This window comes from Tenebrio molitor, chromosome 3 (assembly GCF_963966145.1).
Source record: "Tenebrio molitor chromosome 3, icTenMoli1.1, whole genome shotgun sequence".
NCBI classification, from domain to species: Eukaryota; Metazoa; Arthropoda; class Insecta; order Coleoptera; family Tenebrionidae; genus Tenebrio; species Tenebrio molitor.
Genome location: NC_091048.1, coordinates 25,311,415 through 25,335,323, shown reverse-complemented (window position 1 = coordinate 25,335,323; position 23,909 = coordinate 25,311,415). Strand labels below are relative to the sequence as shown.

General features: G+C 39.1%; 2 protein-coding genes across 5 annotated transcripts in view; both read right to left on the bottom strand.

The window, feature by feature from the left end:
• sprt (PDZ domain-containing protein sprite) overlaps positions 1-22,259 on the bottom strand; it is a 28,585-nt gene extending 6,326 nt beyond the window's left edge. The window contains exons 1-6 of one of the 4 annotated variants that reach the window (XM_069041753.1): positions 22,107-22,259; positions 14,145-14,336; positions 5,460-5,519; positions 420-781; positions 219-371; positions 17-169 (exon numbers count right to left, since the gene is read on the bottom strand). In XM_069041753.1, the coding sequence (XP_068897854.1) occupies positions 17-169; positions 219-371; positions 420-781; positions 5,460-5,519; positions 14,145-14,297 (881 nt within the window). In that variant the 5' untranslated portion in view covers positions 14,298-14,336; positions 22,107-22,259. Of the gene's footprint in view, positions 1-16; positions 170-218; positions 372-419; positions 782-842; positions 894-5,459; positions 5,520-5,890; positions 6,812-14,144; positions 14,337-22,106 lie in introns of those variants that run through there. The other 3 variants (XM_069041754.1, XM_069041755.1, XM_069041756.1) reach the window with 3 other exon arrangements.
• A 633-nt stretch (positions 22,260-22,892) lies between these two features.
• On the bottom strand, positions 22,893-23,887 carry LOC138127145 (peroxisomal membrane protein 2). The gene is made up of 4 exons (XM_069043016.1): positions 23,690-23,887; positions 23,547-23,642; positions 23,211-23,493; positions 22,893-23,091 (listed from the first exon to the last, which is right to left on the bottom strand). The coding sequence occupies exons 1-4, from the start codon at positions 23,776-23,778 to the stop codon at positions 22,996-22,998; spliced, it is 564 nt and encodes a 187-aa protein (XP_068899117.1). The 5' UTR covers positions 23,779-23,887; the 3' UTR covers positions 22,893-22,995.
• Between the last annotated feature and the right edge of the window lie 22 nt (positions 23,888-23,909).

The following is a 23,909-nucleotide window of genomic DNA, read 5'->3' as shown; positions in this document are numbered from 1 at the left end:
GCGCTAATAAGCCTACCTGTCTCCCTTGCACAGTCCCGTTTCTTCCAGAGCCCAGTCGATCCAAAGCCCCGCGAGGGAGTCCTTCTGGCTGGCGCCGAACTTGGGACTCTTGGGATCGTGGTCGACCTCCAGGCCCAGCAAAACGACGCGGACGCTTCCGTTGACGCAGCTGAGACTCACTCTTAGACTCGATTTGGAGATGAGAGAAAAAAAATTACCTGTACAGCGTATGAGACTCGGAAGAGTTTTTGTTCGACTCATCTAGACATAACTGTAGGGCGCGCGTTTCCTCCAGAAGCGTCAACAAATTGAGCTCTTCGCGGCCCAGCTGGTACTCCAACTCGGCCTGTTGGATCCGCACGTCTATGTTGCTGCAAAGATTGCTATGAGAAACTGCCAGGACAGTCTCGGGGACTTACTCGGTGATGTCCAGTCTCTCCAGAGCCATCTTGAGGTTCTTTATGGCTAGTCTCTTGTTGTCGACGTCCGTCTTGAGCCTGCCCAGTCTCTCTTCGGCTTGTTTCTTCTCGACTTCGGTGAGGTCTCTGGTGCTGTTGCTGGTGGAGTTCCTGATCGACGACAGCCGCAGGCCGGGGATGGTCAGCTGCCCCTTCAGGCTTTGTATGATGTTTTCTTTGTCTCTGAGGGCGTTGCGCAGAGTCTCCAGCTCTTTGGCGGCGATCTCCTTCGGTATGGACCTTATGGAGGCGTTGATGCCGCCCAAGCTGCCGTTCTTCTTGCGTCTGGGCGTGCTCGACAGGGACACTTCGATGCTGGCCATCTACAAAAAACCGTTGCAACAACGCCGTGGAATATGCATGGCGGCGGCCGACACGCTTAACCTGAGGCGTTGCGGGTCAGCTGAGCCGAGTTCGCAACCACCCACCCACATGCCCTAAAACACAATAGCGTGGAATGTTTATGTTGGTGAGTTAGCGGCGCTGCTCGTATGCCCGTATTTATAAATCATGTTTATTAATAGGAGTTTCACTTGTCTCGGAACATCCTTTTCTTGTATAAATAGAAACAAAGAGTTGTGCCGAAGGAGTCGCGCCATGAATGCTCGTTGATGGAGGTCAAGTCAAGACCGAAAAATCGATTTTTTACCATCGCCATTCAATCTGGGCCTCTCGCAGGTTTACGGTTTACCACGTTTTTTCCGTTTCTGGATAATTAAGTAATTATCTTCTCTAATACTACCTATTGTGTTTTTTAATTGGTTAAAGCTCACACAAAATTGTTAATTTTATGGTGAGGAAAGTGTAAAGCGGACTAAACTGTGACAAGAATTGGAATGTAATGTAAAGAGGTGGCAGCACAATCACTTTTACACCGCGTTATCGAGAGATGTCGCCTTTTCTATCTGTCATCTGCTGTAATTTGTTTTTAACTGAATTTTTTTTCACCTAGAAAATACAAAGTTTGTACTTTAATTGGTTGATTAATTAAAATGATAATTACATGATTTAGCACTGACAGTTTAATCAAAACATTTAATAATATGTTATTTATGTAATTACGTTATATTTCTTTAAACACAAGTTATGTACGCTGTGTAATTTATTACTTTGGAAATGAAAGTTATTTGCACAATAAATAAGTCTTTTACTAATTAATTAATATATTTTATTGGTTAGAGAATGCACTAAAGTCCATTCAAAAATCAAAAAACCACCACCTGTTGCTTTAGGTTGGTAAAATTTAAAAAACCCTAGGTAGCTATTTTTTCATACTATGTTGGTAACTATAAATTATGACATTTATTTGATTCAAAATAAAATTCAATTGCTTTGAATTCCGTTCATATTGTTTTATTAGCAGCACGTTTCATTTATTTATTGATTCTTATTATTTTTACTTAAACATGCCCAGAAAAACAAGACAATTAATAAACACTTAACCTCAAAATTACAATTCTCACCAAATTTTACACTAAACAGCGTTGCCGATAGTAATTATCGAGGAAAATGCGACGTTGGTGGTTTTTTGATTTTTGAATGAACTTTAGTTGTCTTTTAAATTTCGCGTTTACACCTTTGTAAAAAATCCCCGAACATTAAATAGGTAGTAAATAAAATCAGTACGAAAGTGTATCTAAAATAAGCAAGTTTGTAATAATTTTTGTTACATTTTTCTTTTTTTTCTGCAATTTTTTATGTTGCATTTAAGAAAACCATGTTTGTTAGTTAAGAATACTCACTGCATGGTTTAACAACAACAATAACAGTTGTTAGAATAATTAAAACAAAGGCCAGTTAATTAGTATTTGTGCAGGTAGTGTACAATAGAAGAAATACAACATAAATTACGAAAAATAAATAAAAACAGCATAGGTACATATTTTGAAAAATGGAGAAATTGTGACTTTTAACATTTGGAAGGTTAGTCTACTCAGGATGAAAAATATTAGGTTTGTAGGAAAAAAACTTAAAAATAAAAAAAAATCTATAGATCCACAAAAAAAATTATACAGGGTGTATCTGAAATACATGTGTTAATTTTAACCAGTGAAAGAACTCGCAAATTTATTAAAGTTTTCTCTAAACTTGTAAAGTTCGCAACAATTTCCAAGATTTTTTGCGCCCTAATTTTTACCAAACGAGTCTGCTTTTTTGTAACCATGAGAATTTTAATTTTCATTATTTATTTTTTCTATAACAATGTAACTTTTTGGACAAGGCTCCGTTTCTATCGCAACAAAAAAATTTCGCTCTTACCCATAGGCGGGTATACATTTTGATGGCAATTTATTTCAAATTTTAAATCAATTTGTAAAGGTTTTTAGTAAGATATTCAAATAGAAAAAACGTTTCATTTAACAATCTTTGCTAACTGTTGAAATTAACACACGCATTTTAGAGACCCCCCTGTATAAAAAATTGTTTGCAATAATCGTTTGCCAATGGAAAGAAGAAGTAGCGATTTATTGTGTAAACATTTTCGGAACTGAAAGCTGCGAAAAGAAAACCAAAATAAAATCTTAATTGCACTTCTGTCTATCATTTTCCTTTAACACTAACAATAAAAGACAAAAAATTTAAAAAAAACTTAAAATAAAAAGGAGTGAAAATATATTACTGTTGGAAGAGAAATAATGTAAAAATCATCAATTTTCTTCAGCTATCGACCTTCTGTTTTGAATAGAATTGCACCATACATTTTTTATTTACTGCAGTTTTTATGCAATAGGTTTTTTTTTTAATTTAATCCTCGTACTTAAGTTAGTCTTCGATGAGAACAATTTTAATAGTACATTCTTCAACAAGCGTACTTATAATCGTGGCTCTTACTCAAGAAGATGAAAATCCAACACGAGCCGCAGGCGAGTGGTGGAATCGTCCGAGTGAATAATATCCGTTATACTCTCCACGACTACACCAAGAAAAGCAATCTTTGAAAATTTAATTTAATTTGACTTTTAATATTTGACAATTAAAAATTGGGCCTTGTTGAGCGGTTGCTACGTGATGCGCGACTTATTGTTCACAAACGCATCCGATTGACGATCTGCCCGTGATAGAATGAAAATACGAGGGATGTGATTGGGAATTTCACTAATTTCAGTATATTCTATCACGGGGCGTAGAATTGATATCATTCTTTCATTGAATATCCAACAAGAATGCATTCATTCTTTAATAGTGGTGGAGAAAAAATATTACTCATTCAACATAAAAGTAAAAATGTTTAGCAAAATATTCAACTGGTTATTAATAGATGGAAAATATATTTTTGTTATTACGTTTTATGAATTAATAAATGCAATAAATTCAATGTCAACATCCTAATCTTCCTGGAATATTAAAACAAAACCACGAGTTTTTTGTGTCATCTTCTTCGCATTCTTTGAATTTGGTAGTTAATCAAGCAGTCAAGGTTTCTTTTGAAATTACCAATTTCTTCGGCATTGTACAAGATTTTCTTGAAAAGCATATCATTAGCCTGAAGTTATTATCCAATACGAGATGAGAAAGTAAAGTGGAAACCATGAAACTGAATAAATTCGGGGAATGAATTTGGCCTTAGCACAAATAAAAAAAAATTGGAAAAAGATGGAAGTAAAACTGTTGCCAAGTCAACATTTATCGAGTAAGAGTAAGATATTCTCAATTATTTAATATTTATAATAATGAAATTATGCAGTTTCAATTTTGAAATTAAGTTTGTAAAATACAGGGTGTAACAGAAATAGGTGCATTAATTTTAACTGGTAATAGAACTCGTCAAAAGGAACAACTTTTCTATCTACCATTTTGCCGAAAAATGATGTTTAATTCCAAAAAAAATTGGAGAGATTTTTCACTAAAATAGTCCTACGCCACTAAAAACTGCAGTGGCTAATTGAGGTCAGCACTAATATGGAAAAAACGTCCATTTTCATCCAGAAATCGTGTTTTAACGCCGAAATCCAAATTCAAACAAATCTACCCGTATAGCAAAAAACGGTTTTAGGAAAATCTTTCCTAGTTTTTTAAGCCATTACGCAACGTTTTTCGCCAAAATGGCAGAGAGAAAAATTGTTCCGTTTGATGAGTTCTATTACCAGTTAAAATTAATGCACTTATTTCTGTTACACCCTGTATATTAAAAATTTCTATTTTTAGTTGATCTATAATGAAAACATGGATTCATAATTTCATTTTGAAACAATACGATATTGCAAATGTATTGTGGGTTGCATTTTCAATTCCGTCGGGCTCATTAAGAGTAGAAGTGAGTCTTTTTGTGCTAAGCCCAAAGATTGAAGACCGAGGCGAAGTCGAGGTCGGCAACTGGGCGAAGCACAAAAAGATCTCTCGGCCATCAAAACACAATTTTATGATATACTTGAAATAAGTAATAAATCATCTACCAAAACGATTCAAAGACAACTTATTTCAGCTCTACTGAACTACATCTACAAAAAAAATCCTGTTCCTATTCCTAACCGCATAATTTTTTCCAAATCTTTTGCCTGTTTTGTTAATTCGTCCACAAAAATGCCACTTTTTTATCGTAGTGAATGGCATGCGACAACCAAATTTTCTCGTTGACACCTCTACACAAGCGATTTATTCCAAAGAAACTAGATCCCAAGACCACCTCCAACACCCATTTCTGTCATCCCAAGAAATCTAACCATAAAAAGACAACAACACTACAACAGTCGCATTTTTCTAACTGTTCTCTCACCTAATCGACTTTGTGCTCTTCCAGCGATCGCCACTATCACAACTAACTACCTTGCGAGCAGCCTTTACGGCCACAAACTCAACATTAACGCTTTTTAATGCGACCACTTCGTCAAAATGACTCAATAAGCGCCGACACCGCTTTTCAATCCTGACGAAATGTCACGGCTGCTCTTGAATTAACTAACGGGTCCGTATGATAATTCTGCCCATCACGACCAGACCCGTATTAGTACGGAATTTCGGTCTTTTTTCCCCGCTTTTATAGCGTCGGAATATTTCACTCACCTTGGCTTCGAGCGTTTCGAGCTGCGCCATCCTCGGCTGGATCACCGGCTGCAGAGTCGTCTGCAACAAACGGAAATTGCTGAATAGTTGCCGAAGTACTGTCGACCTAGTGCAGCAATTTTGCTCACGTTCTGGGGGCAATTAAAGGGATTCGTTGAAGCCGATAATTAATGTTGAGTGCAAACAAAATTTCAATGGTCAAAAGACCAGATGGGTTCGACAGGCTGCCCGATTAATCTTCGAGGAAGCACAGCGACGCGGATCGAATCGGAGAGTTACGACGGGTTCGAGTGCTGCGCCCCCCGTAATTCAATTAGACTCAGATCGGTCAATAAATCGGGCTGGGATGGAAACGCCACGCTCGGATGTAATGAAACGATTTGCATATTATAATAATGGACAAGATTGCATAACCGTTGTTAATTTTCTACCTTCCACGCCTATTAATTACGTTGTAATCGCCAATACGAGACCTCACTCCCACATTTTCGACGACGAATCCTGTCAGCTTTATCAGTTATGGCTCACGGAATACCCGAGCCGTGTTATAAACAATTCGGAATTTAAATTAATTGTGTAACAACCAATTTGTTTCTTCGCTATGCGGTCCAATGCCTTTGAAATATGTCCCGAACACCAATTAGCTCCAACTGAAAAACACACAAATATTTTATTGCAACGTGACAAGTCTCACATGTCGACGGCATAACATTGGAAAGTGTTAAATTCTCTTCATAATAGCCGTAATGAGGTTTAATCTCCAATTAAACGCGATTGTTGGGCGGCATTGTATTCTAATCCGCGAGTGTACAGTGCGCGACACCACAAACAGATTCTAATAATAATAATAATAATAATAAAATAGTGGCGGACCAACAACAATAGTTACTATGAAAGCAGTAGATTTTGATCAGTGAGGTTAAGCAATGTCGAGTGCGGTCACTGTTTGGATGGGTGGCCCAATAACAAGAATGCTTCGAGTTGTTTTTTTTTACGGAGAAAAATATGAAAACATGCTGATAGTCAAAACTGATGCCAAAAGCAAATTCATAGGTGGCGCAACGGGTAAAAAATTGCAGATTGAACGCTAAAGAACACATTGTTTGAGTGGGTTTTATTTAATTTTTTAATAAAGTTTTTTTTTAAACAATTGTCACAGTGTTGGAATAAGCCACTAGTTATTTGATGGTTATTAGGTTGGCAACATCAAATGTCAATTGTATCTCAGCCATTTTGATCATTGATAAAGGCGCTTGCGCTACAGAAGCCGCAATTACTTTTAAATTTAAAATAAAAAGTAAAATGAGTTTCCGACAGCAAGGATCTGGCCCCTAACACAACAAGAAAAATTAGTTATGATTAAATTATGTGCAGAAATGCAGACAGAAAAACCGGCCATGCTAATGAAAGAAAATTACTGACATAACCTCAAACCTGATCGCGAGAAATTTTGCGAAAGATTTTAGGGTGGTGCAGTCTGGTCTGTGAGGGAATTTTGACATTGACAATTGTTTAAAAAAAGGGAGTTTGGAAGGTTTCAAGTTTCTGAGTGGTTGTAGCAATTGCAGAAATTCTATTTTTGCTTCCTATGTGATGTAAGTCAAGCCGCGTCGATGAGGAGCGAAAAGCCGCAAATTCCACTGTTCACAGAAAAAATTAATTACAGTCGAATCGATGATAAACAGATGCATTGATTTCACGGTGGTCAGATTTCAGTCGCCGTCCAAGGCCGGCCTTGAATCTAGAAAAAATCCAGTCGGAATCAAATTTCAGCACATTAATTGACATGTATCAATCAAACAAATTGACATTTGAACGTGAAACCTGAAAAATTCGCCTGATCAAGACAAAACGAAGACTCGAGTTTACCGTAAAGAAGCAACCGAACGCATAAGATATGAGTTTTTTCAGGCGACCAACTGGATATCTTCCATCGGACATCTTTTTTGCGGCTTCCTTTTCTGCAGTCGCGACAATTTTTTTTTTTCATTCAACAAACTCCTCGTCGTGTACAGTTTTGTCTCAGTTTCCTTTTCTTCATTTTGTGCAGCATCTAGAAAAGACTCGTCGAGAGCAGTACCCCGTTGACTGTCCCATTTTACTGCCTGTCTGGACCTTCATCCTTCGAGGCCTCGAAGATGGACCTGCTTCGGTAGCAGGAAATGCACTTTTCTACCTTGCCCACTTGGCATTCCAGTATCGGTCGCGAAACCGGTGCAGCGTCGTCTCCTTTGCACGAAATCGCCATCCTCAACCGGGCATCTGTGGAGAATCAATAAAAGCGGTGATCTCGAGCGAACCGCAATTAACCGTGAATGATACAGACATCAGGAGTTATCGGAACGTACGCACCATCACGAGATGGAACAAGTCTCCCGATAACGGGCGCCGACACAGTTATTTACGCCAGTTTTTCGCTTCCGCGAACAGAATTTATTCGACAGATGAGGAAAACTTGCCACTACTGACATGATTCCTTTTAAGGATGTCGTCGCAGTATGACACCAGGATTGCACAACACTTCGTTAAGTTGACAACTGGTTGATTATGCAACGGTTCCGAGAGGAAAAAAAAACCTTTTCGGATTTATCGCGTCGTAAAAAAGTCGAACCAGACGATGGATAATTGGCGCTGGCCTGTGGAATTCCAGATTTGAATATTTTAGTATGCGAGGAGGTAAAAGTACACGCGAGGAGAAGTTCCCATCGATGAGGTCTAGCGTGACCGCGACCGCCACTCTCAAGGGCTCGGGTCTGTGAGATTGGTTCTCCTAAGAGAGGAAGTGAAAGAGAGGGAGCGATTGTGGTACCAATCTGGTAACAATACATAGAGTGTTGGTCGAAAGCAAGAAGAATAAAATTCAGAAACGGAATTGCAAAGAGATCGGAAAAATGAAGAGGCGAGATTTAAATCCATAGTTCTTTCAGAGAAGATCTACAACTACAACTACAATTATACAGTGTGGAACAAAATGATTGTCATCTAGTTTGCTTTGGAATGTTTGCACATGTAAATATTCCTGCACCGCTCTACTTTTTTTTTGGAGTGCCTATAACTATTAGTTCTGTCAAAAGATGTCATCAATCGAATTGACAATTGTTACAATTTACTAAACTGAATTAACAAACGTTGGTGGCCACTTTCAACACTAGCTGTGACTTGCTTTTGTTAGGTCCTTTTCAATTTCAATCTCAACTTTGCATTCATATCATCCCTTCGCAATAAATCACATTTGGAATTTGGATATATATTTTGAGTTTAGGTCTTCTTTTTTTTTGTAGAACGACATTTCGTATTTTTACAACGGTAATGCAAAGGTAACTAGATGACAATCATTTTGTTCCACACTGTACTACTGTCGTAAACATTCATAATAATATGTATAGTTGAATTTTTTTAATAAACAATTGTCAAAACGTTGTCTTGTTGGTATGAGCCAAACTGTGATTTTCATGATAATACGATTGGTCACATTGAGTGTCAACATTTTTTTATGTAACTGAGCCGGCGCCCTAACGAGCGAGAGTTTATTTCAAATTCGAAAAGGTTTCTCCTGATTTCTCATTAAATTTGTTTTGAAAATGAATTCACGGAAGAAAGGTACGGGAAGTGAAGTGAACATAACCTTAACCATGATTTGGTGTCAAATTGTTATACAGCTGGTCCATATGTCCAAATTTTAGGGTGGTACAGTATGGTTTTTTACTTCATTTTGACAGTGACAATTGTTTATTAAAAAAATTTCACTATATGTCAATATGTTTTTTATTACAAGGATGAATTATTAAAAAAAAAATGAAACGAAGTACTGCAGAATGAACAATTTCTGTTAAAAGTCAAGACGGTAAAAATGGTAGCATGTGATACTGATAATATTGACACTGTTCAAAGTAGCCTGTGCATTTTTCACAACGTTGTGAAGTATGTCTTAACAGATCAATGACAAAAGTTAGGTTAGGACATGTTAAGAAATGACATTGACAAAATTTATTTTATATGTAATGTGAATACCAGGTTATCAATAGTTATTTATTTTTCACTTTAGTATAATTGCATGATAACTCCTAGGATACGAAATACGTAAACATGTCCATAACAACCGGGGAATAATACAGGGCGTAATAAGAATAAGCGGGCGTAATGAATTCATAACGCCCTCATCAATTCAAAATTGCAGAGATGCCAATTTTTTTTTTTTTTAAGAACACGTTTAGTGAAAAATAAAATCTTGTATGCACCACGGCGTCACCGAATGATTACGCCCATCGAACGATATCCATCTCTCGGGCTAAAGCCCTCGAGCTGGATTCATCGTTCTCCGGGCGTAATCATCGTTGTAACGCCCTTGGTGCATAAATAGCTATTATGTATTAAGGGCGTAATGAAGGCGTTTGTGGCCCGCGGCGTGACATAACACGGTAAAGGCCACAAACGCCAATTATGCCCGTGGTACATACAAAATTTTATATCCGGTCGAAGTTTTGAATTTTATAATAATTTAGGTAGATTCAATTTTAAAATAACGACACAAAAATCAGGAAGGTGGAATAAGCCAGTTATTGTTGTTACTGTAGTAACGGCATAATCAAGGGCCATAAAAACGTTTACAGCCCGGGGCTATAATATACTGAATTACGCCCTAAAAACTAGTCCATAAGTAGGCAAAATTCGCCCGATCGGACATAAAAAGGTTTATGATTAGAGCAGGACATGTCTTTGGCTACAAAGAAGGCGTCATCCCTTTTTCTTGCTGAACTTTTCATTTGAACACCCGTTACTTTGTATACTGTTATTCATGAACTAAAACAATTATTGTAACTATTCATTTGATTCACCAGGAATTAGCAATTTGGAAAATAACTGGTATATCCGTCATTATTCCTGATATCCGTTCTGGTTCAATAGGATTTAAGTCTGACGATGTGATGGCAAAATAAATCTGTAATTTACCGAACACCAACAAACTTTACAGCTGATACCAAAGATATAAAAGATAATAGTGTATTGTCGTTTTTGAGTAGTCTGAAATTATTCAAAGAGAAAATGTAATCCAACTGTATTTTATCACTTCTAACTCCTCTTTTCTATGGTGTTTTGTTGATTTGTACCAAATCAGCAGAACCAAATTTCATCTTCTGTGTTGTTTCATTTATTCTCATTTTGACAAATTCTCATTGGTATCCACTTGAACTAAGACACCATTTGGTTTGTCTTAGAGCTAGAAATGTTCAATATTCTTTCAATTTTTTTTGCAATTTTTCTTTCTTTTTCTTGTTACAAATTTTTTCAAAATTTCTAATCTTCTAATCACTATTATTGTTGCTATTTTGTTCACAGTTAAGAAGAAGCTATCCGAAATTTAAAAGATCCATTGAAAATGCCGTAAGAATCTCCATAAACTGAAGAAGTGTCGATAAAGTTTTTCCAACACTGTAAAGATCAATTTTAATCTGACTTTCATGAAGCAACGGTCACGATTTACATCAGGAGCAACAGAATAAATCAAAAAGATCTAAATGTAAAATAGATCTAACAGAAAGAAGCTGAACAGCATAAATGTGACGGACTTTATTCGAAGAAAGGGAGGTTGTTTAGACGATTTCTATTTATTAGTTTTTCCAATAAATAAAATATTGAAAAGATGAGAACAATTTTTGACTCGTTCTACCAGTTTGAGAAACTCGACCCTTGTTTCCATACGAAGACCCTGATGAGTCTGCCAGAGTATCTAAATCAAGAAAGCAAGCGTGCGTTAGTTGCTATATAATCTGTTCCACCAACAAGTTACTCTTTCATGGTCAAGTTTGTTCCTTCGGTGCCTCGATACATACGGTCTACGCTGTAAGTCACGCTCAACTGCTAATATGGAAACAAGAGTTAATAGGTTTTGCCAAAAAAAAAACCATCTACATAACTTTTTGAAACCATTTGTGCTCTTCAATGTTTTGCCGGCTTTTGATCACTTGATCAATTTTTGGAAACAAATTTCATCAAAAATGAACTGATCGAAATACGAATATTGCTTCCTTTTATTTGCAAGTTCTAGAAGAAAGAGAATTTAAAAATTTGATATCGTTGATAGCTTCCTTGATGTGAGTGATTTTCGCTTTAGCCCGCTAGCCCCATTCCTCCTCCCGTCTCCGTTTCAGCATCGCCCGCCGTAATTGTGCTTGCAATTGCGCAATTACTTTAGAGTCCATCGCACGAACCATTAACCAAATGTCATTTCACGTTAATGGATGAGAAGTGCCGTCTCTACCAGAAACATCCTGCGAACCAGCACGTCATTAGTCACTGACCACGCACCGCTCATGAAACCTGTAATCACCGAGCCGAGCCCCCGGCCTGGACACCGAAAGCACGAGAGCTTTTTTCGAAAGGGAAAGCGTTCGAAAAATCGTCGAGATTCCGGAGGTCGGACGGGTGGGTTATTGGTAATCCTGAAACAATGCAAATCGGCCCACGCTCCGGCGCCACGAACGCTTCGACCTCAACTATGTTAATTAGTGCGGAATCTAATAATGATCTGTCGACAAATAACACCGTCGGAGGTTTTTAATGTCAAGACGCCCACTTTTTTTCGGTCTTCGGGACTGTCGTAAAACGGTGTTTCGAAACGGACGGGATTAGGACTTTCCACGGGTTTACATTTGACGGCTTTACGATGCACGCCCACCACCTCCAGTCGATACGTCTGCGATTTGCATATCGGAAATGGAAAGTGTATTCGATACCGATTTATGCGCTTCGGATGTTGTAACGACTCCGGGTAGTCCAGACCGAAACGAACAAACTGAAATACCGGAGGTTCCGGGCGCGCTGGACTTCCTGTTGTCCACCTGCTGACAAAAATAACGTTTTCGACATATGTGGCAGCAGTTAATTGGCTGGAAAGCTACAAATTACCTCAACACAAGTATTCTGATTCAACCAAACGTTGCTGCTCCCCACCGCGACTTTTCAGGGCAAATGCAGTCCTGACGCGAGTGTACCAAATCTGTTTTTGTTTATAAAATAACTAAGGGGAGTGCAGATAACGGAGTGTGCAAACTTATTTATACGGTTTTTGCATGCTTGCACACGCATTTTAGATACACCCTGTATATAATAATATTGATACAAGGTGTCTTACAATTATCGTATTCCGAGTTCGGGGCATAGTAGGGGACATCCTGTTGACCAAGTGAAAATGTTTAAAAAAAAAATTGCTGTCACTTTTAAAAAAATATCAAAGTTGCCAATATTTGTTCAAAAGTACCTGATTAATATTCTAGCTATGTTGTACTTCCCTTTTGAACAAAAATTGGAAAAATAAAACTTTTATTTTTTCGAGATAAAGCTGTTTTTTCAAGAAATGTCTTTTCATTTATATTTTAATATTTTATATAATCATCCTTACCATATTTCAAAATGAATGTCAACCATTTTATATTTTTTATTTGAAGAAAACATGATAAAAAGTTTGAACCTTCAGACCCATATATCTTTGTAAAGACCGCCCCTATATTTTTTATTTTATTTTTTCGAGATTCCTGAGATTTTTCCCTACAAGACCCGCGACTTGGAATACGTTAATTTTGCGACACCCTGTATAATATTATTTTTTTAAGACAAGTGAAATCAGTAGTTCCGCGCATCTGTACTGTCCTTCAAAAGATCAAATAGGTATATATATTTTTTTGAGATATAGATCTCAATTTTAACTGCATCAAAGTATGTACTCTCTTCATCTTAGCTAATGGTGCAATCAATGTGGAGATTTGTTCGAATGCTTCGGTGTTAAAGCCAGAAGATTTCTTCTTGTTGGGAAGATCTTGTGCGACGTTTTTCTTGTCCAAAATGTGTGAAAATCGTCGAGTATTTTGGGATTTGGTTCAGAATTGGATCGTTCCAGTTTCTAGTTAAGCCTTGAGTAATTTGGTAAGTCTTGGTGCAAGATTGTGTTGGTCGAAATGTAATTTTCCGTTTGAACAATTATCCCAGCGTGTAATCTCGTTTTAATTTTCTTTGAGGAACTGCAATTGGGCAACTGTTGTCACGCCAACACATCATAAAGATCACGATACGCAAGTAAGCTCAAGCAAAACGGTTCCAGATCGTGAAAGAAAAATTATTCAACTTGCTACTCAGTGATTTTAATGGTGGTAAGTGGAGTGTAATAAATCAAATCCGAAACTAGAAAGAGAAAAGAAACTTTTTACCGACGAATCTGATTCCGCTCGTCCCAATTAAGCGAGCAATTTCGCGACTTCTTTGCGCATCTTTCGACGACCTAAGGGCAGGCCTAAAGACAGGCGGACCGTTGGTCTCCAAGCGGAAGGTACGCGCGAGTCGCGCCAGGAGGCAGACCGGCGTGGTGCGTTGGTGTCCTCGTGCAGCGATATTTTGCATGGAAAAACGATCAAAACGACAGAAAACAGAGCAAGAGCCGTCGACAACCAGAGATATTCATGAGGGACAAGCGGATTAGTCTTGAATTTCAAGCGATAACCGAGATGGCAACGTGTTTTTTGCCAAGAGGGTCAACGTAACTTTGTTTGCGTTTGTCGAATTGTTCCTCGACGGTGGCGCACGCCGCCGCCCATCCTTCAATTAAGTCCGCACGAACGCTGACCTTTACCAGTTCTTCGTGCACGAGTTCGTGACTGGCGGACAAAGAGAATCCGATTTGGAAACAAGACTCACCAAAGAGACCGATCGCTGTCCCAGGCCGGGCGAGTCTTCCGGTTCCGGTGGACAGTCCGAGTGGAGGTGCGAGGGGGGCGTGGGGCGACTTGAGGGACGCCGGCCCCCTGCTTGGCTGCGGGACCGCGGGCTCTGGGCAGTCGGCGAATTCATCGCACCATCACGGACTCCGGGGTGAAAACTGGCTTACTCCTGGAAAACACCAACAGCGAATTAGACTGGAGACAACCTCTTGGTGAAGCACCGAAATGATCGGGGACGTTCTGGTACTTAGATCGGTAATTATTTTATGTGGCGGGTCAACGTACCGCCGCCGCCGTGGTACTAAGAACGGGTATCAAATTGCTCGATGGGGATCGAGTTGCTGATTTTATGTGCGATTGGGTCACTTCATGATGGTCAACTTGCAGAATGGAAGATGTACGCTGATATGGTCGACGATTAACTGATTGTACCACCCATGAGGAGTACTCGAGAAGACTCGCCGTGGGAAAGGTAAAAATAAATACGTCTTATTGGAGAAACACAAAAAATTGCAACTCCCACGTAAAGAAATTTAACAATCCAGGTAGTACCGGTACGATTTTTTTCTTTTTTTGTCAAATTATTTATTCTATCACTAAAGCCATTAAATGGTGAGTAAATGAAGCATTTACACTCTTCATTTTATTTGCAATCTGTGACCTGGCGCTATCTTTCTAGAAACTAGCGTTAGAGATGATTTGCAGGAGTGGTACTGAAATGCACTTATGAAGGTAATAACAGACATTTAGTGTGGCAGGAATGGGTACCATAAGCTATACCTATTCAACTGGAATTAATGCTTCATCTAATGATGATCTTTCCGTTGGGTTTATAGTGTGTGATCTCGCGTCATCTTGTTGGAAATAATCTGTTATTGAAGGAAACTGCAATTTTTCCATATTCCTTCGTATATCATTCTGACTAGAATATCTTTAGGTTATTTGCCATAATAGAATCAACTTATTCACATCTCTTTCGTTGCAGTTACAGTTTTTAGAATTTTTTACATTTTCTTTATCTTTCTCTTTAGTTCTATTCTAGTGTTCAGTCTCTTTTTTTTCCATCAAGTTTTGGACTTTTTTTCGAAGATGTGCCTTCCACATTATAACTCTCTGCTCCTGATCGTCAAGAAAATCAAAACTGAAAAGCATTTGCTGTATCCAAAAAACAGTAACAAAAAGCTAGATCATCCATGTGATTTTTGCTAATTGTTTTAGAAATAGTTTTCAACAACAGTAAATTGTTGTCTGAAAGCAGAAAAATGTCAACAGAAGAATTTCTTCTGTCGTTAACAGTCTTTCCAGTTGAGCAACAGTACCACAAATCAGAAGTTTGCAAAGTAAAATGTATCAAAAATCAAAATGGTTCAATTGAACGATAACTCAACGAGAATTGAAGAAATTCTTTTTGTCGATAGAAGAAAAAGCCTATTTTTTTTGTAGGTAGCATTTCATCAGAATATTATTTGAAAAATGAAGATTTTGACGAGAATTGAAGAAATCAATAGTTATTTATGCAACGAGGTTCTGTGTAAATTGGGTTTTTATAATTGCCCGAGAGGCCAGATTGAAATACGAGCGCAGCGAGGATTTTAAGGCCCCGAGGGCAATTAGAAAAACCCAATTTGCACAGAAACGAGTTGCATACAAACTTTTATTGTTTGAAACGACGCCCCAAAGCTTCCAAATCTTTTTAAAATGATTTCGCATTTGCTTTTGACAGTTTTGACAAATTTTTCGAGAAATGTCACTTTGAATGTGTTGTCTAGGGCAACGGTTGGTTATGTGCTATTTTTTGCTTTAGAGCAGTTAGCAGGCAGTTTACAAAGGAGAAAAAATAGAATTTATGACAGTTGAAAGCAATAAATAAAATTGTATTCGAGCACTTAAAATTCCAAGAACGTCTTGGTTAGAGGAAGATAGATTTGTGCAAATGAATTTTCCTTACCCTTTAGTTATACTAAGAAATTGGCGCGACCTTGACGCGACCTTGAAACACAACAGGAGAGAAAAAAAAGACATTTGCACAAGGTTTGAATGATGGGAAACGATCTAGAAGGACGTCCTGAGGCTGTCTAGCCAGAAAAAACGCAAAAATTCCAGAAGTAGTTAAAGTGAACAATTACCGATTTGGTCAAGAACTCATAAAAAAGAGAAGAAGCTGACAGTTGTTTTTTTTTTGTTAAAAAATTGTGAATTTGAAAGAGAAAAAGAAGAACTACTTTCGGTGATATCAGAAAGGCAATTGTTTTCGCAATGACCATAAAATAGAAAAATCTGGTCTTCTCATACTTGATGGCACACTACACAGTCATTTATGTTTTGAAGCAGCTCCAAAGAAGTAGACAAGTTGACATCATCTCGTCGGAATGGAGTGCAATTACATATCCACCGTTTTTTGACGCAGTTTCCTATTAAGAAAGCTCCGTCAAGAGACGTGAAGAAGTTAATAAACGTAGCGTCTCTCACGTTCAGCCGACTTGTGTCAGTTATGACATCGCGAAGCAGAACTCTTCAAAGTCTGTAAATAATGACTTAATGTTTAATTAACCGTCAAGTGCTCCCCTCGTACATTAATCGTCCGCGACATCCGCTTAATTATTTCCACGTTTTTAGCAGCGATCCCTGAAAGAGTAAACGAGTTGCAGGCGATCCAGTTGATTTTATGAAACCGACAGGCGATTTAATTGCAAAACGTACTCATTCGAAAACGGCCCCGCAAGAAACAATATCGTAAAGCAAATTTGTGGCCGTTGATCATTTTAATTGCACAATAAAAGCGATTTCTTAAGAGCGGTGGTACTTCATCGGATTTGAGTCAAAAATGAAATTTATTGCGAAACGCGCTCGTTACCCATTAAGGAAGTTATTACTTTCTAACGAGAAATGTCCCGGAGAATTATTCGCGTAATTGCAGATGCACGGATATCGTCATTTACAACCGAATTAACCCTAGGTCCACCTGGTGCGCCACTCCTTCCTGGAGGGGCCAGTCCGCGTGATTTACCGTCAACTCTGGCGATTTTTCTTTCGGCGTGGCAGATAAATCTGTGCGGAAAAGAATTCGAGATGAGGTAAGCGAGATTGCCAAAACATAACAGTCATCCCAGCTACCGTGCCATGGTGAAACCGAGGAGATGCAATTAAAACCGGAATTTATGTGTTGGATGAGCAACATAATTGCAATAATTTCTGGTGTTGCGGCTTACATCACCGATTTTCCTCCGGCTTAACCTTGTCGGGAAAAGGTTCTCGACTCCTCCGGAATGATTGAGGCGATCCATATTGCCCTGCTGCGGGCAGCCTCTTTTGTCCCGTCATTAAACATGCGTGGCAGGCCGCGTTATAAATCCACGTGAAGGTCGACGTCGTGCCTCAGCCGAATACTGAACCGAGGCATGATGGAAATTTCAGAATAATTCATTCGAAGCGATTTACTTTCGGTAATGGAGGGAGGCAGCGGCGCGACCCCTGCAGCATTCCAGACACCACCGAACGCTCGGAATAACAATCAAACACCTGTCGAGATAAACAAAAGGGAAAGGAGGAAGCCATAAGTCACAATATGACACTGTCCGCGCCGCCTCTCCGGCGATTTCAATCAGGCTCGCTGCCTCATCGATCATCGAAATCACCACGGAATGCGGGCCCGATCGCTCGACATACATTCGCGATCAAGGTGGGACCCATTGTTTTGGATTTTTGGCGAGGCTTCCACACCGAGGAGGCTGATTTACTGGTCGCGTTTTTGACAAGTGGAGGTATTCTTACATTTTGAACGAAGACTTAACAACGCAGAGTGGAGTGGGTAACTGTTCTTGGAAACGTCTTGACGTATCAGCAATTTTTTCAGATCTATTCAATTAGAGTAAAATCATAATATGTACCAGTATGTTGTTATTTGTGTCTGAGTTTTCTGGCCGAGGCGCAGCCGAGGCTTGAAAACAAGCGAGGACTTTTTGGCAGAGGTGCACATTAAACTTTTTAGGCGCAAAGCTAAAGACATCATTGGAAAAATAACAAATTTATTTTGTATTGCCATCACTTTATTTCTTTTTTTTTTCTACTGTCACAGATTTCTTTGCACTTGACCACACACGTGGTTTGCCTGCATTTTAATTTGTAAAAATGATTCCCGACCAACTCGCCATTTTCTCCACATTTTAGCGCCTTTTCTGTTTGTGCATTGTTCTTCTGCGTTCGATGTTAAACAGTCGAGCAAATAAAGAATATTATTGTTATGAATGAACCTCGCTGGCGCGGCAACAAATCATCGACTGTTAGTCTGGAACCAGTTTATTTTTTTCCGATACGAGGAACACACAATAAATCATCCGTTTGGATAGAAGAATGCTGATAATCTGAGTGGTACAGTCGGACAACTAATGCGATACATCAAGGGCTCGCCTTGATTTATTCAATCCCATTCTGGCCGGAGATTCCTCATCCTCCGATAATTCCGGGCGGATTTATGCACCGGAAGAATCATCAACAATTAAACCCGGACTTGAAATTTAATTAATTCCAACTCTTCATTACGCATTAACTCAGTTTTTGACATTTAATGATATGCAATTAGCTTCGCAATTTGCATTTAAATTAGTGTCCAAGGCCGGGGGACTCCTCGAGCACCACCACGATTTACTGCTTAATTGTATGGAATTACGCAGGGAGGAGTTTTTTCGCTGCGAACCCTCTATCGCCCCCTCCGGAGCGCAACGGTCTCGTCACCCGACCGTGTCCATCACCAGATGCCCCAACCCTCGCTCTAACGAGGGTCACGTCCGCTTCTAGACGCGGATCTGGAGATATGCAACGACACGTCCCACACACCTTGCCACACTCGCTAATGACTCCGAAACGGTGCAGAGTTGGTCCCACTCGCGCGGTGCGAAATCGGGGCGATATCGACGACCGGTCAGGTGGCACAATGGCCGCCGATATCATCTGTCGGCGTTCACGAGCCCGCCGACCTTTGAACCGCGTTCTCACGCTAATGCGGTTAAAGACCCGCGGGTCTTGCTTTTGTTTACGCCACCACGGGCGACGGGGGTCGATTTCCGCGGTGGCGGCGCCTCTTCGCCAACACTCCCATCCGAGCGGTTTCTCCGCCGCGACAGATTAACATAATTCAATTAGAATTTCAAATGCGCGTGATTCAACAATAATGAAATCGCGGGACGCTTTTCCCAGAATTTTTTCGCACTGGAAGCAGTGAAAGGTGTGATAAGTGGTATGATAATTTCTCACCTTAACCCGATTCTAGGCGAAATATCGTTTACATAATTGTGCGTTTTTGGTCATTGATGGCTGGGACCACCACGCCTAGGCCCCATCGTAAACCATGTAAAATAGCGAATTGTGAAACGACAGTGACATTCACGGCTTCTTGAGCAACTCCCGAACAACCAGTGGCTGGTGAAGAATTTTTTCTTGTGTTTGCTGCACACGAGCACCGTAACAATTAACTGCGGTTTAATTGTTCTTGTTCATGGACCTGCTCGTCGTTCTTTTTCAACAGCAATTTCTTCACAGCGGTGCTAATAAAATCACACAAAAGCTGATTGTTCGGGTCGGAACGATCGTCGGTAAATAGCGGCTCTCGAGATAAGAATGGGATCGAAGGCTGGGATGCCAGAAGAATGAAATTCGATACCAGTTGATCTAGGTGGGCGAGATGGTTTAGAAAAATTCCATCTTATGGTACCTACTGGATGAAACTCAATATTTTAGATCTAGTGGAGACAGAAAGAAATTACCTACTGGCCTAATAACAACTACTAAATATGCAGTGTTATGTCAGGTGGTTGTCGTAGTATCAAATTTGACACTAATGCTAGAACTTTGACACCTGAATGTGAAACTGTCAATAGTGATAAGAACGTCAAAATCACATTTTATGAAAAAAAATCCATTTTTAATTTCATTTCATTGGTTAAGAAATATATTATTGAGAAAATTTAAGAATTCTGAAGAAAAACATGTTTTTATCATTTAAATGTGCATATAAAACCTTGTTCTATTTCGGCAATTTTAATTTCGGCTTCATTGATTTATTTTTTTTTAATATAAAATAATTATCTAGTGACTTTTATTTTAATGGGTTGGTATTGACGAATTGACGTATTGAAAATTAAATTCCAAATTGTCTCTACCCCTTTAATAATTTATTTTGATCATCAATACGAACCCCATATTCAATAATCACTAGAAACGATGCTATAAAATTGATCTTTGTGAAACTGTTTTCGATGTCACAAAATGCTCATTGCCACACCGAAATAGAGAAAAGCCTGTTCAGAAGTTCAGATATGAGGAAATACGCGTAGAATTTTAATCTAAGGCAAAATGAAAAGTTAGGTTATGTGGAAAGTGTCAGTGGGTCTGCTTTGGTTTGAAAATCGTCAAAGGTGCAGAAATGTATGTAGAAAATAATATTCCAGGACACAACAGAATGATTGTGTTAGCAAAATAAATTATTCACATCATTTAAATGTTTTCTAAAAAATTTTAGTGCGAATAAAACGTTTCCTCCCTTCGGCGTCCTTAACATATTGTGTGTTATAAATCCATTTGTTGTCCTATTTGCATAATTTCTTATTTGGTAGTTACAGTTCCCAGCAATTAAAAAAACAAATGTTTAAATTTTATTGCTGAAATAAAAAATACATAATATCTCACTTTTAGCTAACACAACAACTGGAATGTATCCGTTTTTTTGACCTTCAAAAATGACGGAAGTTTTTCTTCTCAATAGTTTTTAATATTAAAATTTCAAAATAAATTATTTCTGCTGAAGAAAACCGTATTTGCCTTTTTTGGAACGCTCTGCAAACGACCTGGACTTATTGCAGCATTTACTCGAGATTAATTAAGTTGAAGAAGTAGCATAACGCCACTTTACTGCAGCAAAACCAGCTCCAACTACTCAGGTATTAGTACCTCATGAAAAATGGTAAATTCCCCGTATCTAATGCCGACAAGTGCAAACCTACATCAATAATTTTGTTTCGAACAACACCATTTCACTTTCATTATAAAGTTAAATGACACCGGTCAAGAACGTATTGTGACAATAGGCGCCAACCTCTATCAAAACAAATTCATATTCCTTGAAAGTGTGGAGTTATTTAAATAAAAAACCAGTATCAAACCCTAACTCATAATATTTACCGGACTGGATAAAATATAGACAACACGAAACCTTGGGTGAAAATCGTTAAATTATTCTAATAGATTCAGAACACAGTTGAACCCGATCAATCACTCGGGTGCTCGTACCTTGTGAAAAAATAAACAAACAGACGATATGAGGTCTACAAGTAGATAAATAGGAAAATTATTCATGCGGAGCCCGATCTGGGTCCTATTGAGTCGTTTTGGAGGCAGATCTGGCGATTTCGCTTGTACAGTTTTCTTGTCTAGTTGGACAAAGCAACATTTGACTTTTTCAAGTGGTCGTTGGTGTCTTTTGTCCGGGAAACGCGATCTCCGTTTACATGCAATGTATCCGGTCTAAAGAGATCCATTGTTAAAACGTTGAATTAAGAAATCGAGTTGGGAGCGCATTATCGCGGTGAATATCAATTCAACGAGCGCACTTATCAATCAATCTAATGAATTATTAACGAAACACATTCAATTATGTAGTGTTACAAAATATCACGCCCACGAGACACACTTGCAATTACGCCCAATAGCTAATGTAATTATCGAGTGCGGCTAATAAAGACACGGTCGCGGGGCTTTAAATCTCGTGCAACATTTCCCGGGCGCAGCTTCCCGTCAGATCGCGCGGAAATAATAGCGCCGGTTTTCACTCGTGCGGTAATTTTATCCGGGCTCCATTGTGTCCATCTCGGGAAAAAATTCCGTAAAATTTATGCAAATCCGGCTGAAATTTACGGCGGCGCGGTGACCTTTGCCAAAGATAAATTACCTTATTTTCTCGGGATTAATCCAAGTCGACAACATAAATAAACAACAAACACCGAACACCAACACGACGAATCAAAAGGAATCGGCGCGGCTCAGATAAACACTGCAAGGCCCATTCGCGGTGCAAGAGCTGGCGCGAGACTAAAGTGCTTTTGGAACGAGCCGCTGCTGCAAGAACCATCGGTGCGTGCCACTCTGGAGGGGACCAAGACTCCCTAATTTTCACAGTGGAGCCATGTGCTTTGCGACTATAACACCTAAACACATGGAATGTGTTTACCCCGGCTCCGCTTATTTATTTTTGGTGGATTGCCGGAAATAAACAGAGCGACTTCAAAGGTACGACAGGTGATCCGGGAAACATTCGGGTGAGAAAGATTTTTCACAAAAGCTCGGAAAATCGCTGGCAGACCGCGACTACACTCGGACTTGGCTTGCTTTGATGTTTATGGCCAATTAGAAGGCGTCATAAAGTTTTTATAAGCAACTGTAATTCGGAAAAAAATATAATAAAACGAATCGAGCACGAGAAAAAAATCGTCACATTTTTACGGATTCTGGAGGCTCAACAACCTAAGGCGCGACCTCACCCAACAACAAAAGAAACTGCTGTCGATGGTATCTTAGAGGTCCAAGATAATGTAAACTCATCTGTTTTCTGTTTTCATAACAGAAACTGTGACTGATTCGTTCTCTACTGAGTATTTTTATTCTTTACTCGCTCAGAACTCAACATTTTTCGGACTGGAATATGTTGGTGGGAGGTTTTTCGAGACAAAAATCTAAATTCCGTAAAAACAATTTTTATTTCAACCACATTGTATTATTTTCAATGTAAAACAACCCCGCCCCCTTAACCCAATAAAAAACGCAACAACCCACCACAATGGCTACTTGTTATCTTTTTTCGCCTGCATCTGGCGCCTCTTATTTGCGATGTAGACGGTCCAGAAAAATCCAACTATATTGACAATGAAGACCCTCAACTGGAAGATTAAACAGCTTAACAATAATACCGACACAATGGTCCATTTGTTTAAACAATGACAGGACGGAATTAATAGGTGTAGTATAGGCAACCAGTTATGCATTAATTTGAACTTACCATAGGAGGGACCACGCTAAGATTGAGCAACTGTATGATTGTCAGATATTTCCAACTTGACGACAAAACCATCCAGTACAAGTTTTTTAATTGGGCAATGGCAGCATCGTGACTTTTGCCCTCCAGCCGCGCAAGGATATACAGAGTGAAGGCTTGGTACAAAGGTGAGTATACTAGGCGCTCCAGAAACAGTTTTTTGACAACAGGAAAGGCCGCCTCTTCAGGTACTACGTGTTCTAGCCATGTGTAAAAGTAGTGGGGGATGCTGCCCCCAAAGAGTAATCTATTGGGAGTGAAATTTTCAGTAGGTTGTCAATTGTTTGGAGGGATCTATACCCAAAAATTCCATAAGCTAGGAGACTCTGGTGGTTCAGTACTTTATTGCCGGCGATGCACTGGGAGGCGTAGTTACCGGCGGTGGCAATGACACAGCTACAACAGCGAGATAACGTTTTTGATAAACTAATTGATTGACTCACCATGTCACTGATTTTGTCCTGATGGGGTTGTTGAACAGTTGCTCGAAATAGAACCCGAGGGCGGTGTAAATCGGCTTCGAAAGCACCATCTCTGCAGTTTTCACTCAAAAACAAGAAGACGACTCGTTATCGTGTCAGGCCAGGTTAAAAGTCAACAACTCGCGTTCGATGTAATGACGATTCGGACTAATAGTAACTGCGCAATACTTCGAATTGGCAA